This window comes from Oratosquilla oratoria, chromosome 21, assembly GCF_046742065.1.
Source record: "Oratosquilla oratoria isolate Oo_2021 chromosome 21, ASM4674206v1, whole genome shotgun sequence".
Classification (NCBI taxonomy): Eukaryota; Metazoa; Arthropoda; class Malacostraca; order Stomatopoda; family Squillidae; genus Oratosquilla; species Oratosquilla oratoria.
The window spans coordinates 1403314-1418150 of record NC_134797.1 but is presented as its reverse complement, the minus strand read 5'-3'; the positions used below and the strand labels follow the sequence as shown (position 1 = coordinate 1418150).

The 14837-nt window shown below is 40.0% G+C and overlaps 1 protein-coding gene across 1 annotated transcript; it reads right to left on the bottom strand.

The window, feature by feature from the left end:
* Positions 1-3952: 3952 nt before the first annotated feature.
* LOC143036665 (uncharacterized) lies at positions 3953-5852 on the bottom strand. The gene is made up of 5 exons (XM_076204222.1): positions 5827-5852; positions 5652-5719; positions 5089-5446; positions 4550-4892; positions 3953-4270 (listed from the first exon to the last, which is right to left on the bottom strand). Exons 1-5 carry the CDS (start codon positions 5850-5852, stop codon positions 3953-3955), a joined length of 1113 nt encoding a protein of 370 aa, XP_076060337.1.
* Positions 5853-14837: the final 8985 nt, after the last annotated feature.

Below are 14837 nucleotides of genomic sequence, written 5' to 3'. Positions count from 1 at the left end.
AGGGGGTTCCAAACTAATGATGCAGTTGGGCGAATCGGTGGTAAAATGCACTGCTGAAACAGAGGGAGTAATTAGTACAGTACATTTGGCTGGTGAGTTGAATATATATATATATATATATATATATATATATATATATATATATATATATATATATGTATATGTATGTATGTATATATATATAATATATATATACATATGTGTGTGTGTGTGTGTGTGTGTGTGTGTGTGTGTGTGTGTGTGTGTGTGTGTGTGTGTGTGTGTGTGTGTGTGTGTGTGTGTGTGTGTGTGTGTGATTCACCTTGGTCTTTGGATCACGTGTTGGACTCGAGATCGAGAACTATTTCCCTCCCGGAAGAGAGCTCAGAGCTCGTATGACCGATCTATGGGTAATGCTATGACCTTACACGCACACACACACCCAACTCCCCGCCCACAAGAGTTGGAGTAACGGTTCGAAGCGCAGCGATACTGAAATAATTTCAGCCCTGGGCAGGATTCGAACCAGGTACCGCCGGTACCGCCATACTGACAGTCTGGGACTCTACCAACCGCGCGCGCGCGTGTGTATTCACCTCGGATCTGCTGCAGCCTCTTTGCGAGACAGCCAGACATCACCCTACCGCAGTGAGCTCAGAGCTCATTATTAGCAGATCTCTGGGTAGGTCTGAGACCACTCACACTCCACACACCGGGAATGCAAGGTCACAACTCCTTGACTAACGTCCCGTACCTACTCGCTGCTAGGTGAACAGGGGCTACACGTGAAAGGAGACAAACCCAACTTGTCTCCGCCCGGCCGGGGAATCGAACCCCGGTTCTCCGGCTTGTGAGGCCAGTGCCTTACCAATCCGCCACCGGATTGTGTGTGTGTGTGTGTGTGTGTGTGTGTGTGTGTGTGTGTGTGTGTGTGTGTGTGTGTGTGTGTGTGTGTGTGTGTGTGTGTGTGTGTGTGTGTGTGTGTGTATGTTCGTGTGTGTGTGTGTGTGTGTGTGTGTGTGTGTGTGTGTGTGTGTGTGTGTGTGTGTGTGTGTGTGTGTGTGTGTGTGTGTGTGTGTGTGAGTGACATGTACAAAATAAGAGAAGGAAATATGGAGATCTTGCGAAGGTAGATGTGTGGATGGGGGGGGGGGGACTTTGGCTGTTGATGCCGCGACGATCATTGGTGCGTAGGAGATTATCGTTGGCTGTTGGTGCAGTGACGTGCGAAGTACGATTCGATGTTGGAGAAGGGAGGTCGTCCAACGTCGCGGTGTTGGCGTGGAGGCAGAGGGCGTCGTGGATGCTGGAGGATGCAGCGAAGAGGGGTTGCATCGTAGTAGATGCCGGAGGATGCAGCGAAGCAATGCAGTGGTACTTCGAAGTAGGATGTCGGATGAAGAGGGATTTGCTCGTAGTGCTTGTATGATGGAGTGAAGTAATGCAGCAGTGCTTCGTAGTGATGCTGGGTGATGCACAGCGTGGAAGTAGGACTCTTCGCCTAGCAGTAGGATGCTGGACGATACAGCGTTTTCTATTCACTCGGTTCGTCCTATAGTTGTCACCACTTTCAGTTCCCGCGTCTCCGTAATTACTGGTTTAATTCCGTTTACTGTTCCCTTATATTATTTTGTATTTCTTCTTTAATTTTCAATTTCTTTCCATCACTTTTCCTAAATTATTTTGTCTTTCACAAGATTTTTCTGTAGAAAGTAAGTAATTTTTCTCAGTGGGGGTGAATTAAACGTAGTTTTTTTCCCGAATAATATTACACTTGACCTGTCAATTTACACCAAGGGACTCCTACCTAGGATCCTCAATCCACTCACTAAGTCACTTCTGCACCGACGTCACTTCTTTATTCATCCAATGATTTTTACTGTTACAAATAAATACCTCCCCAATGGCGTGACTTTTCTCCCGTGTACCAATGATTTTTTTCTCCTCCTCCACCCTTCTACGATCAGAAAAAGACTGTTACAACTTCTTAAGCAATACTACTTACACAGGCAATATCGATATCGAGGCAGGAATGGCTTAGTTTATATATTGTTACATCAGCATTAAAATCTGTTCCCTAGCGGTTGTTTATAAAATTTAGACGGGGAGCGAGATTATGCAACTCCTTCGCGACTTATGTTTTATAAACATCCTACATATAAAATGAAATTCTCGCCACCTACTCCTCTATCTATCTTTCTACCTTGATCTACCTCTTACATGTGCGTGTATGTGTGTTTGTGTGTGTGTGTGTGTGTGTGTGTGTGTGTGTGTGTGTGTGTGTGTGTGTGTGTGTGTGTGTGTGTGTGTGTGTGTGTGTGTGTGTGTGTGTGTGTGTGTGTGTGTGTGTGATTTACCATAGCGATTCACCATGGTCTTGGATCACGTGTTGGACTCGTGATCGACAGCTATTTCCCTACCGGAGAGAGCTCAGAGCTGTGACCTTAGGGCGCGTTTACACCGGTGCAACTTTTCGTGCGCACAAGAAGAGGCATGAGCCTATTTCATGGAGAGGCAAGCAGAGGCATGCCACTGTGCAAGGGGAGGCAGGCCTCAAATCAAATGTCTCCCAATCCCAGATGGGGAGACTCGTGCAACTGTCATCAGTCGCACGCCAGGCACCATTTGACATACACGTATTTACTCTATTGCCAGTATGGCGGATGGGTCAAACGAAAAAAATATTAACTTTATTGAGGATTAACGTTCCTTTACTTGTCTGTGGAAGGCTAACAAAGATAATTATAAAGAACAACAACAGGAGTAATTATAAGAGCTGTGATTGTCGTCTCAGCTAAAAATTATTCTTAACTCACCTTTACGTAGCATTCCAGAGGTTTCACCAAAGCTTGACAGACTTCACGAATTATTTTGCATTTTGCTGCTTTAGAGGCTTTGAACTGAAACACCAGGTTGGGATAGTTATCGCCGGTAGCCAGGAATCGCAATGAGAGAGCTAATCGTGTGGCCACTGGTATAGCTTCTCTATAGTTTGTATTTTCTTTGGCAATCAACGACCCAATCATCTGAGTATGTATTTCAAAATCAGGTGGAGACATACGTGTGAAGTTCTTAAAAAGCACAATGCTTGCCATCCTAACCTCTTCTTCTACACTCACATATACCCTCCGACGTGCAAGATATTCATTGACCCAGCAGCACTCACGCCTTTTCCTTCGATTTCGTCTTTGTCTCAAAATAACACCAACTGCGGCACCAGCAACTGCTGGGTCGAGAGTAATGATGGAAAAAAAAATATATCGGATTTTTTTTTTCACTGTTGAGTATATAAGAACAGGTCTCAGTACTTGATTCATCCCTCCACATATGTGTATCTATCTTCAGACACGTTAAAAATAAGCATAAGTAGTTTACTTTTTTCTCAGATGCTGCAACAAGTGAAGATGCTGTATTTGGGCCAATATGGCAACCTTACAAAATCTAAATAAGCATGAAGCTATTTGCCAATATATTGTGTCTGCATACACCAGCAATGTCATCAACCTGAAAACAAACAAGCATTGATCAGTCTATGTGCCTTTATACAATATAGCCATGTGCTGTACATGTGTTTGATGGACTGCTATAAATGGTTTCCTCCATGTATATACATCATAGTCCTCTAAAATCCACTAGTCTTAGCACAATCTTCAGGGATTGAACACTACAAATTTTCCTTACTACATCACTCCATGTCATGTGGCTCCTGCCGCTCCTCCTCAGGCTCCTCTATATCAGATGAAATCATGACTCTAGGGCCGGGGCTGGGCAGATCATCAATTGAGTCCTCAGAATCTGCTTCAGAATGGTCCGAGGCGTCCGACTCAAGCTGGAAAGTGGGGATGTTGCTTGAAGCAGTAGAATCCCTGCTGGTTGATGGCTGTGGTGGTGGATTACTGGCATAAGCTGCATGGCGAAGATGTTCATGGGCATCGTCCATATTGCCCAGTGCCAAGTTTTGCCCAATAAACACCTACTTGGCAGCTCTGTCGGTGGTCAAACGATTCCTTCTCGCAGAATGTACCAATGCATGTCTGCTAAAGGATCGCTCGACAGATGCACTAGATGGGGGCAGTCGCAGGATGTTTGAGGCAACACGGGACAGCTGACTTGAGCAACAGATCCTGTTCCACCAACTAGATGCTGATGTCTTATCAACGGCACTCGAAACAAATGGCTTTGAATTTTTTTTTAATCTGGACCTGTAATCTGCCAACTCAGCTATTACTTGGATCTCATCGATATTTGGCAGTTGTGCAGCAATTTCATAAATGACTTGCATTGCATCCACCTGAAAATCAACAATATTTTTAGTATAAGTATGTGATACCGCAACTTGTATAATTTTAAAGAGATACTACTAGTAATTTAGGTCAGGTGAATTCAGGTCAAGTAAGACTTGGAGGCATATGCAGTGGCATACGGGCAAGACTGGATTTTGGGGGTAATAAGAACATATTATTACAAAATAAAAATAAAAACTACTTACCGCTTCTTCACCCGAAAGGTGACATCCACAGTAGCAAAGATCCACCTATTATCAATTTGGCTGCAAGGTTAACCTTTTCACCAGGAATTTCTTTCTTTCACGAATTATTTTCTTGAAAGCATCTTCTTCACTCTTGAGGATTTGGGATGAGGAGAGATTCTCTTCAAAGGACAGCTTTAAATCACTAAACATTTTCATTACTAGAGAGAGGTTTTTGTTTTCTCCTTCTATGGCAGTGATGGCATCTGTCACTGGCTTCAGGAGCTTGAGACTACCCTCAGTCCGATCCCAAAATACTTCTGAAAGTAGGAGCTTCCTAATGGACAAATCCAAAGATGGCTTGGCATCATAATTGATTCCAAGAGCCTGAAGTGCATGTTTGTTAATGCATACACTCTTCAGACACTGGGTAATGGATCGCCATCTGAAACAAAAGAGGACAACAATATTAGTACCAGTATGAATTCTCAATTCAAAACAGCTCAGCCATGAGAAACATTAAATCAAATGTACCATTAATAAAGAATTCACAGCAAGTTTACTGGCATAAGAATGAAATTTCAAATACTATTTTGCAAGTTGTGATCTTTAGTAATGAGTAATATACTAATAATTCTTACCTTGTTTTAACAGGCAGTTTTAGTGTGTGCTGTTGCCCCTGTGGTGACTGATGTTGATGTTGGTTGAGTAGAGCAGTGAGCTTTTGGGACTGTTTGACTGTTTTGCAAAGTTTTATGCAGTCAGACTGGATATTTTCTGCAGACTTGATCTTTATTAGGTCTGTGAATATTAACTGCAGAGTGTGAGCTATGCAACTATATGATTTTATGTGGGGATACTCCAACTGAAGCAGTTCCCAAGCCTTTTTCATATTAGAGGCATTATCTGTGCAGGCCCCCAACACTTTCAATGGCCCAATGTCCTCCACTACTTTCTTCAAGAGATTTGCTATGTACTGCCCAGTGTGGCTTTCTGCACCTAGTAATAAAACAGAAGCTATAATTAGATATTGCAGCATATTCCAAAAGTACAAAACTAATGAAAACCGGAATACAGTGAATTAACTATTAATCAATATTAATATCTTCTTAAGATAGAAGGTTTATGTGAAATGCTTTATTTTATTGTCTAAGTTAATTTTGTAATTGAGTTGTAATTGACTGCTATTTTAATTGAAACTAACCTGTTGCAATGCTGCTCCAACATATGGGCCTTGGGACTGTCACAATGAAGTTTATGATCCCCTCATTCCTGTAATTATCCAGTATTTTAGGATTGATTAGGGCAATAATTATTTATAACAGTTTATTAGGAATAATAAGTGACATAATGATGTTACATATTCCTACAGTTCTTACCTGACACTAGTCCAACTATCACACATTACTGCAACACTACAAGCAGATTATACTAGTTCCTTAACAGTTACAGGACACTCCTGGTAGACACTCTCAAGAAGATTGTTTGAGATTGAGTCCCGGCTCGGAATCTTGAAAGATGACCTCAGAGTCTTGAAGAACTTTGCCCACAACTTATTACCCACCATGCATAGTGGACAGCCACTTGCATAGATAGCCCGGGCTAACTGCAACTGAGGTTCTTCCTGTAATGTATTTGATTTCCATTTATCATGATACTGATAGACGGATTACTGAATGTTGACATTGGAGACACGTTAGAATATACAATCTATAACTATAACATAGTTTTGTAACTGTTTTTTAACGTGTTTTTATTTTTTCTTTATTTTTTATTTTTTATTTTTTCAGTTGCATCGCTTGTCGAGAGCAGACATGTTGACGACTGCCTCACTCACGATGTAAACAGAAACAGGCATACACACAGAGGCTATGGCATGTGTGAACATGCGTATTGCATCCGGAGAGACATGGGTAGCCGCACGGCAACTAGGCGCAAGGCGCACCGGTGCAAACGCGCATTTACACGCACACACACACACCCAACTCCTCGCCAGCGAGAGTTGGAGTAACAACTCGCAATGCAGCGATACTGAAATTATTTCAGCCCTGGGCGGGATACGAACCCGGAGCGCCGTAGTGGCAGCCGGGAATTCTAACCACTGCGCCACGAGAAACTGACTCGCCGAACCACTGGGGTTCGATCAAACCTTAAAGAATCACTGCCCTAGAGTAGTGTTGTCTAAACTGGGGTCCGCGTATCCCTGGGGGTACGCAACATAGATCATAAGGGTACGCGAACAAACAAGGAATATACACGCCCACACACACCCACACAGAAATACCCCATGTTCTATGACGGCAAAGAAAGAGGGAGCGAAGGAATGGGTACATGAGCAAACAAGGAACACACACACACACACACACACACACACACACACACACACACACACACACACACACACACACACACACACACACACACACACACACACACACACACACACACACACACACACACACACACACACACATATGATTAATACAGTATTTGATTTATCTTAAATAAAAATGAGTTTGTTCAACCATGGTAGGTGTGTGTGTGTGTGTGTGTGTGTGTGTGTGTGTGTGTGTGTGGGGTGGGGGGAGGTTGCGTAACAGTAAGAGAAAGTAATAAAGGGTACAATAGGCGAAAATGTTTGGACAGCACTGCCCTAGAGGATAACGAGAGCTACAGATGATTGTTAATATTAGAGGTCAACTGATAATTTATGTTGTTCTATTTCAAAGTTTGTTTTTTCGTATTTATAATCCTTATCCTATTGCAAGTTATGCAAGAAATCAAATCACTATGGCAAAATATTTTGTTTTCTCAACAATTTACATAGAATGTCAATTGACTTCGTAGTTTCCTCCAGTATATCAGATTCCTTTCCGAAAAAATGCGGTCCGCAAATCTGCTCCAACATTCGGCGGAAAAAGTGCTGGAGATGGACGGTACCGCCGTTTAATCGGAGGTTGGAAAAAATATATATATACCAGTGTAATAACCCCATTAGATGAATATCTCTTTCTTCTCTGTTTCAATAGTATCTGTGAATTCCATCCGGTCTACCAAATTGAATAAGTAAAAAAATTAAATAAAGTACAATAAATGAATGAATAAAAACAATAAATACACAAGTAAATAAATGAAAAGGTAAATAAAAGCATACATACATATGCCAAAGGCTTTTTCCCCTTACACAGGGGGTAGCTAAAAAGAAAAAGGCATATAAACCACTCCCACTCATTCCATCCCCTACATATTCCACTCCCCTCCACCCTCCTGCCCCCCTCTCATCTTGACACCTCCTGGATGACGGGTCATCCCTGCATCCTGTCCACTGCCCTGGGTCAGAAGCAGTGTCGCAAGACACAGCACATCCACAGCATGGCCATTTCATTAATTCGGCGAACCCCCCTCTCCGTCCCCCCATGCAGAAAAGGAAAAGAGGGGGAGAAATCTCTTCGGGCTGCGTCAAATTATTTCTCATACATACTTCCTCAACCCCCATCCCCACCCACCCACCCTCATGCATCACAGTATCATCCATACACAACCCCTCTCCATTTACCCCTATCTTCCATCCTCTCCCGTCCTTCCTCAACAGACATTCCTCTCTTTTGTAATGCCCCTTTTACACCATCCATCCATCTCATCCTGGGACGCCCCCTCATATTCACTCCTTCCACCTCTGCCTTCCACACCTCTTTTACTAATCTTTCTTCACTCATTCTTTCTATGTGTCCAAACCATACCAATACTCTTTCATCAACCCTATCTCCCAACTCCCTTTCCACCCCTATTCTCCTCCTCACCTCCTCATTTCTCACTCTATCTAGTCTAGTAACCCCCATTATACTTCTCAGACATTTCATCTCAAGCGCATTCAAACTCTTTCTCTCTTCCTCTCTCATGTTCCATGTTTCTGCCCCATACAGTGCTGTCGGCACAATCACTTCTTCATATAACCTCCTCTTAGCATCCATTCCCAGATATCTATTTCTCATTACACTTTTTAATCCCCTAAGGCATTTACTCGCTTCTCTCAATCTACATTCTACCTCCACCCCCACTCCTCCCTTTCCGGCCACATTTGCACTCAAGTATCTAAAACTATCCACTTCCTCCAGTCTCTCTCCCTTAATGCTCACTTCCAGCCTGCTGTCACTCTCTCCCCTTGTACATCTCATCACCTTACTTTTGCCCACATTTATCTTCAGCTTCCTTCTTTCACACCCCTTCTCAAACTCTCTCACTAACTTTCTCAATCCCTCCTCTGATCCTACTACAAGCGCAGTGTCGTCAGCAAACAACAACTGGCTTATTTCCTACTTTTCTCTATTTTCTTTAACCATCTCCAATCCCTGACCCACTACCCTTGCATTCACCTCTCGCACCACCCCATACATGTATAGATTGAACAGCCAGGGTGACATAATACATCCCTGACGAAGTCCCATCTTTACCTCAAACCATTCACTCTCTCCATTTCCAATCCTAACACAAGCTTTACTACTCTCGTAAAAACTCTTGACTGTTCTTAACAGCTTTCCTCCTATTCCATATATCTGCAGTACCTCCCACAGTGCTTTCCTGTCTACTCTGTCGTAAGCCTTTTCCAAATCCATAAATGCCCCCCCCCAAAAAAAAATCCTTACCTTTTCCTATACCTTTCTCACATATCTGTCTTACCAAAAAGATCTGATCTACACAACCCCTACCTATCCTAAATACACACTGTTTCTCACCAATTACTCCCTTTGTTCCTCTCCTAATCCACTCAATCAAGACCCTCCCATGAGCCTTCCCAACTACACTTAACAAGCTAATCCCTCTGAAATAACTACACTCACACTTGTCCCACTTTCCCTTGTAAAGCGGGACTGTACAGGCACTCCTTCAGTCCTCCGGCACTACCCTCTCTTAAACAAACATTAAATAACCTCACCAGCCAGTCCACCATCACTGTACCTCCTTTCTTCAGACATTCTGCATATCATCCATCTAACCCAGGTGCCTTACTTGCTCTCATCATCTTAACAGCTGCTTTCACTTTATCTTTCCATATTTCTCCTCCATTTTCCTCACTCATCACTGTCCTTTTCTTAGCGCTTCCCACTGCAACTACCTTTCCCTCCCTATCCTCCTTCACATTTAGCAACTCCCTAAAATATTCTGCCCACCTTCCTCTCACTGCCCCCCACCCTTCCACTATCATCTCTCCATCTGCACCTTTTACCTTTTCTTCTCTACTTGATTCGCCTCCTCTTCCTTTTTTAATTTCTTTCCAAACATCTTTTTATTTTTTTTTCAAAATTTTCTGTCATACTCTTACCCCATTTCACATCTGCTCTCCTCTTTGTTTCCTTTATCTTAAGCTTAACTTCCCTTCTCTTTACTTTGTACCTCTCATACGATTCCCTCGTCCTAATTTGCAGCCAATCTGTTAAGGCCTGCTTCTTCTCTTCTACACCCTTCTTTGCTTCCTTATCCCACCATTCACTACCCTTCCTTCTATTTCCTCCCACCCTCCTTGTCCCACACATCATCTTTGCACCCCTAATGACTCCATCCTTGAACCATCTCCATATCCCCATTCCTCCTCCACTCCTAGTTCTACTCTATCCTTCACCCCCTCCCACTCCTCTCTCAGCTTCTTCTTATACTCCTTCTTTTCTTTCTCATTTAAGCATTTCACTCTAAGTACCTCCCTACCTTATGCCCTTTTCCTCCTTCTCCACCTATTCTCCACTCTCAATTTATCTTGCACCAGAAAATGATCTGATATTCCCCCACTCTCTCCCCTTAGAACATGTACATCCTTAACTCTTCCTACCATACTCCTGGTAAAAAAATAAAATAAAATATAATAGATGAATGAATAAAAACAATAAATAAATGAGTAAATAAATGAATAGGTAAACAAACAGATAATTGACTATTTAAATAGATAGTAAGCACATAAATAAATAGGTTCTGAAGCGTGTGAAATTTGTTCAACAAAATGTAAAAATATATCGGGTATATGATTCATTTCTTTGCTTTATCTCAGCCTACGAAGTGAAATCCAAATTCTATATGATTTTTTTCAGGAGCCTATATGCAAATCATGTCCTTTGGTAAGTATCAAATCCATTCTCACTGGAGTGTCATCTTGTTCATATCACGCCATTAGGCATTTTGTTCTTCATTGTAATATTTAACAAAGTATTACTCCAGAAATATCCATTACCACATGGTTCCCACTTCTTCGAATTCACCCGTGTGTGTGTGTGTGTGTGTGTGTGTGTGTGTGTGTGTGTGTGTGTGTGTGTGTGTGTGTGTGTGTGTGTGTGTGTGTGTGTGTGTGTGTGTGTGTGTGTGTGTGTGTGTGTGTGTGTGTGTGTGTGTGTGTGTGTGTGTGTGTGTGTGTGTGTGTGTGTGTGTGTGTGTGTGTGTGTGTGTGTGTGTGTGTGTGTGTGTGTGTGTGTGTGTGTGTGTATTTTCCTAGTTGTTATACATTTTTTTGTACTTGGTGACCACGTCGCCACTGCATACTCCAATCTTGGTCTTATCAAAGTGACTAGTATTTTCTTCACCATTTCTTCGTCCAGGTATGTAAATGCCACTTTGATTGTTCTTATTATAAGTTTCTCCATTTTTTTTTGTTTTTGTATGTTTCTCAGGGGACATATTATTCATAATAATGACTCGCAGGTCCTTCTCATTTTCTACTTTTCTAATTTCTTCCTCTCCCAATTTATATAATCCCACTATTCTTTTTTTGTTTTTTCCAAATTCCATTATACTACACTTCTTAATATTGAATTCCATCTCCCACTTCCTACTCCATTCCCATACTTTATTGAGATCTTCTACAGTGTTCACTTTTTTCAACAATTTTGCATCGTCCACAAAGAAGCTCATATAACTTTCAATACCTTTATCCATACCATTGATATATATGGCAAACATTACTGGGGCCAGAACTGTTCCTTGTGGAACTCCACTAATCACTCCATCCATCCACTCTCGTTTTTTTTTTTTTCATGCAAGAAGTCTTCCATCCACTTCAGCAGTTTGCCCTGTATTCCTCCTGCAGTTTCTAATTTCTTTAGCAATTTCTTATGTGGTACCTTATCAAAAGCTTTTTTCAGGTCTAGAAATGCACAAGCAGCTCATCCCTCTCTTTCTTGTATTACATCTTTTAGCCTTGAATAGAAACACATTAAGTTTGTGACGCATGATCGTCCTTGTCTAAATCCAAATTGCCTTGGATTTAGTACGTTGTTTTTTCCAAATGATTTACCCATCTAATTTTGATAATTCTTTCACAAATTTTAGCTATCGTACTTGTAAGAGAGACCGGTCTATAGTTAGTAGCGTCTTCCGTGTCCCCCCTTTATATATTGGTATTATATTTGCTCTTTTCCAATCTTCTAGGACTTTTCCTTCTTTCAATGAACTGCTTATTAGACTATGTATTTTGTCTGTTAATTCATTCCTGCATTTTCTCAAAATCCAGTTTGCCATTTCATCTGGTCCATACGATTTCCTGCCATCGAGATTACTCAAGTGATTCATTATTTCATTCCTTGTTACTTCTATCTCAAAGGATTACAAAGGCGGAGCATGCCGACAGGAGACCTTTTGATCCATATCTAGGTCGGATGCGAAAAAAAAAATCATATTAATAATAAAATAATAAATAAAAACTATGATAATGTAAATAACAAATAAAATACATAAATAAATGCATAGGTATAGTTAAATAATAAACAAACAGGTAAATAGTAAATAATAATAAATTGACATATAACTAATAATAAATAAAAATCAGACAGACAAATGATAACAAAACAAAAACAAATAATATAAGATGAATTATAATCATTACAGCATCTTACTTAGGTGTTTATCTAAATGATTCTTAAAGCTTCGAACTGAACTACATTGCACTACCTGTGCAGGAAGTTTATTCCATTCATTAACTACACGGTTGGCAAAGTTGTTTCTACCTACTTCCAAATTGAATCTATTTCCGGAGAGTTTAAGACCATTGTTTCTTGTCTGATTCTCATTCAATGTAAAAATTTGGTCACTTTTGATGTTGTCAATTCCCTTTAGAATTTTAAAGACCTGTATCAAGTCACCTCTGAGTCTACGCTTTTTTAGGGAAAACAGATTCATATGTTTTAATCGATTTTCGTATGATTTATTTTTGATATTTGGAATCAGTTTTGTGGCTCGCCGTTGTACTCTTTCCAATCTGTCAATGTCTTTAATGAGATTCGGTGACCATACGGAAACAGCATATTCCAAATGTGGACGAACTAACGATTTATATAGCTTGTTAATGAGTGATGGACTTTTGAAATCAAAAGATCGCGCAATCAGTCCTAGAATCTTATTTGCTTTCTCAGAGGCTGAAATACACTGCTTGGATGATTTGAGGTCATTACTGATAATTACGCCGAGATCTTTTTCACTATCCACTTTTGTTAACGAATTTCCAAATAACTTGTAATCGTACTTACTGTTATTTTTACCTATGTGCATTACCTTGCATTTACTTGTGTTAAATTTCATTAGCCACTTTTCAGTGGGGGACTTTCTCTTCCCATTCGGTCTCTCCAGGTTGTATGTTCTCCCTTGTAAACACAGATTTAAAATGCTTGTTCATAATTTCTGCCATTTATATTTCCTCTGTGTATTCAACTCCTCTTTGTCGTAGTTTCTCTAATTCTTGTTTGTTTTTCAGTTTGTTGTTTACAAATCTGTAAAATAGTTTTGGTTGATCCTTACATTTTTCTATGACATCTTTTTCGTATTTTCTCTTTTCTTCTCTGCACACTTGTACATATTGATTTCTATAACTAGTATATATTTTCCATTTTTCAGGTCTTTTGCATTTTTTCCATTTTATCCAAGCTTTATCACTTTTGTCTTTTAACTCCCTACATCTTTTGTTGTACCAACACTTTACATATCTTTTTGTTGTTTTTGACTTGGAACATACTTTTCCACTCCTGTATAATTTTTTTTCAAAATTTTCCATATATCTTCAACTGTTGTTTCCTCCCTGTGTATTCTTTCCCAGTCTGCTTTTTGTAAGAATTCTCTTATTTTATAAAAAAAAAAAAAAAAAAATCCATACATCAATGTTCCCTTTCTACATTGTTCGTTTTTTCCATGCATTTTTCCTCATTTAATTCCAGTTCAACCAATATGTGGTCACTTTACTTATTGGCGTCTTATCCACTATTTTGAGTTCTGATGTGATTATTAGGTACAGTCTCGATGGTTCTTCCTCATTTCTATACCCAGTATTCTCTTGTATCCATTGCGTCATTGTATGTTCTACAATCATATCAAGTAACACATAATTTACTACAAACTTCGTGCTCTTCCCATCCCTGTCCTCCACTTCCGTCATAATCATAACTACTCTATTCTTTCCATATGTGACATTGCTCACATATATATCTTTCTTAGTCAGGAACATAACTCCACCCCCTTGTCTTACCTCTCTGTTTCTAATCCAATAATTATATGCACCATGTCCTACACTGTTGGGTGGTAGTGGACCTTTCAATTTTGTCTCTACAATTCCCATTATGTCCGGTTCTTTTTCCTTCAGGTAATCATTCAGTTCGTTCAAGCCTGTTATTAAGCCATCTATGTTTGTGTAAGACACTTTTAATTTTCTGCTACTTCCTTCGTGTTTTCTGTTTCCCTTCTGTTTTTCTCTGCTATGAATCATTTCCTCACTTTCATATCCACTACTCTCCAATAGAATTTATCTTTTTCTGACTCTGTTCTTTTCTCGTTTTTTTTTCCCGTAGCTTCTAGTTTCTTTTGTTTTCTGATCCTCTCTTTCCTCTTTATTCATTTCTCTTTTTATCCATACTTATTCATACTGATCACTTTTTGCTAGTGTCTCTGTTTTTGCTAAGATATTCTCATATCTATATTGTATTTCCCTTTTCTATATATTTCTTCAATTTCTTTCCCAATTTCTTGTCAATCCTCTTGAACTACTTTTAATGTCTTGTTTACCTTTCACTTCTCTTTAACTCATGTGGTCCTATTTGGATTATGCTTCTCTTCCATCCCTAATATAATCATACATTTCTTTTTGTCCACTAAGTCTCTTACTATATTCTCCTTCTCTCTCATCACTGTAATAACTGTGTCCTTAGTTTTTTATCTGTTGTGTCACTATATCTCTAAATACAATTTTGTTGTTCTTTTGGACTTTTCTCCAACCCTGTACTTCTTTTGCTAGGGACTCTTTATTCTCTTTATTATTGTTCTTTAATTGTTAATTCTCATCTTTTACTTCTTTTAGGTGTCTTTTTAATTCTTCTATTTTTTTATTTGGGTTTTGGTTCTATTTCTTTAGTTCTTCCAATTTATCAACTCT

Excerpts from the sequence above, each read along its gene's own strand:
- LOC143036665 (XM_076204222.1), bottom strand. The coding sequence starts at position 5,852 with ATGTGTGATAGTTGGACTAGTGTCAG. Across the intron at positions 5,720-5,826 it reads GATAGTTGGACTAGTGTCAG|GAATGAGGGGATCATAAACT; the intron begins GTAAGAACTGTA and ends GGATAATTACAG. Across the intron at positions 5,447-5,651 it reads TTGGAGCAGCATTGCAACAG|GTGCAGAAAGCCACACTGGG; the intron begins GTTAGTTTCAAT and ends TTTTATTACTAG.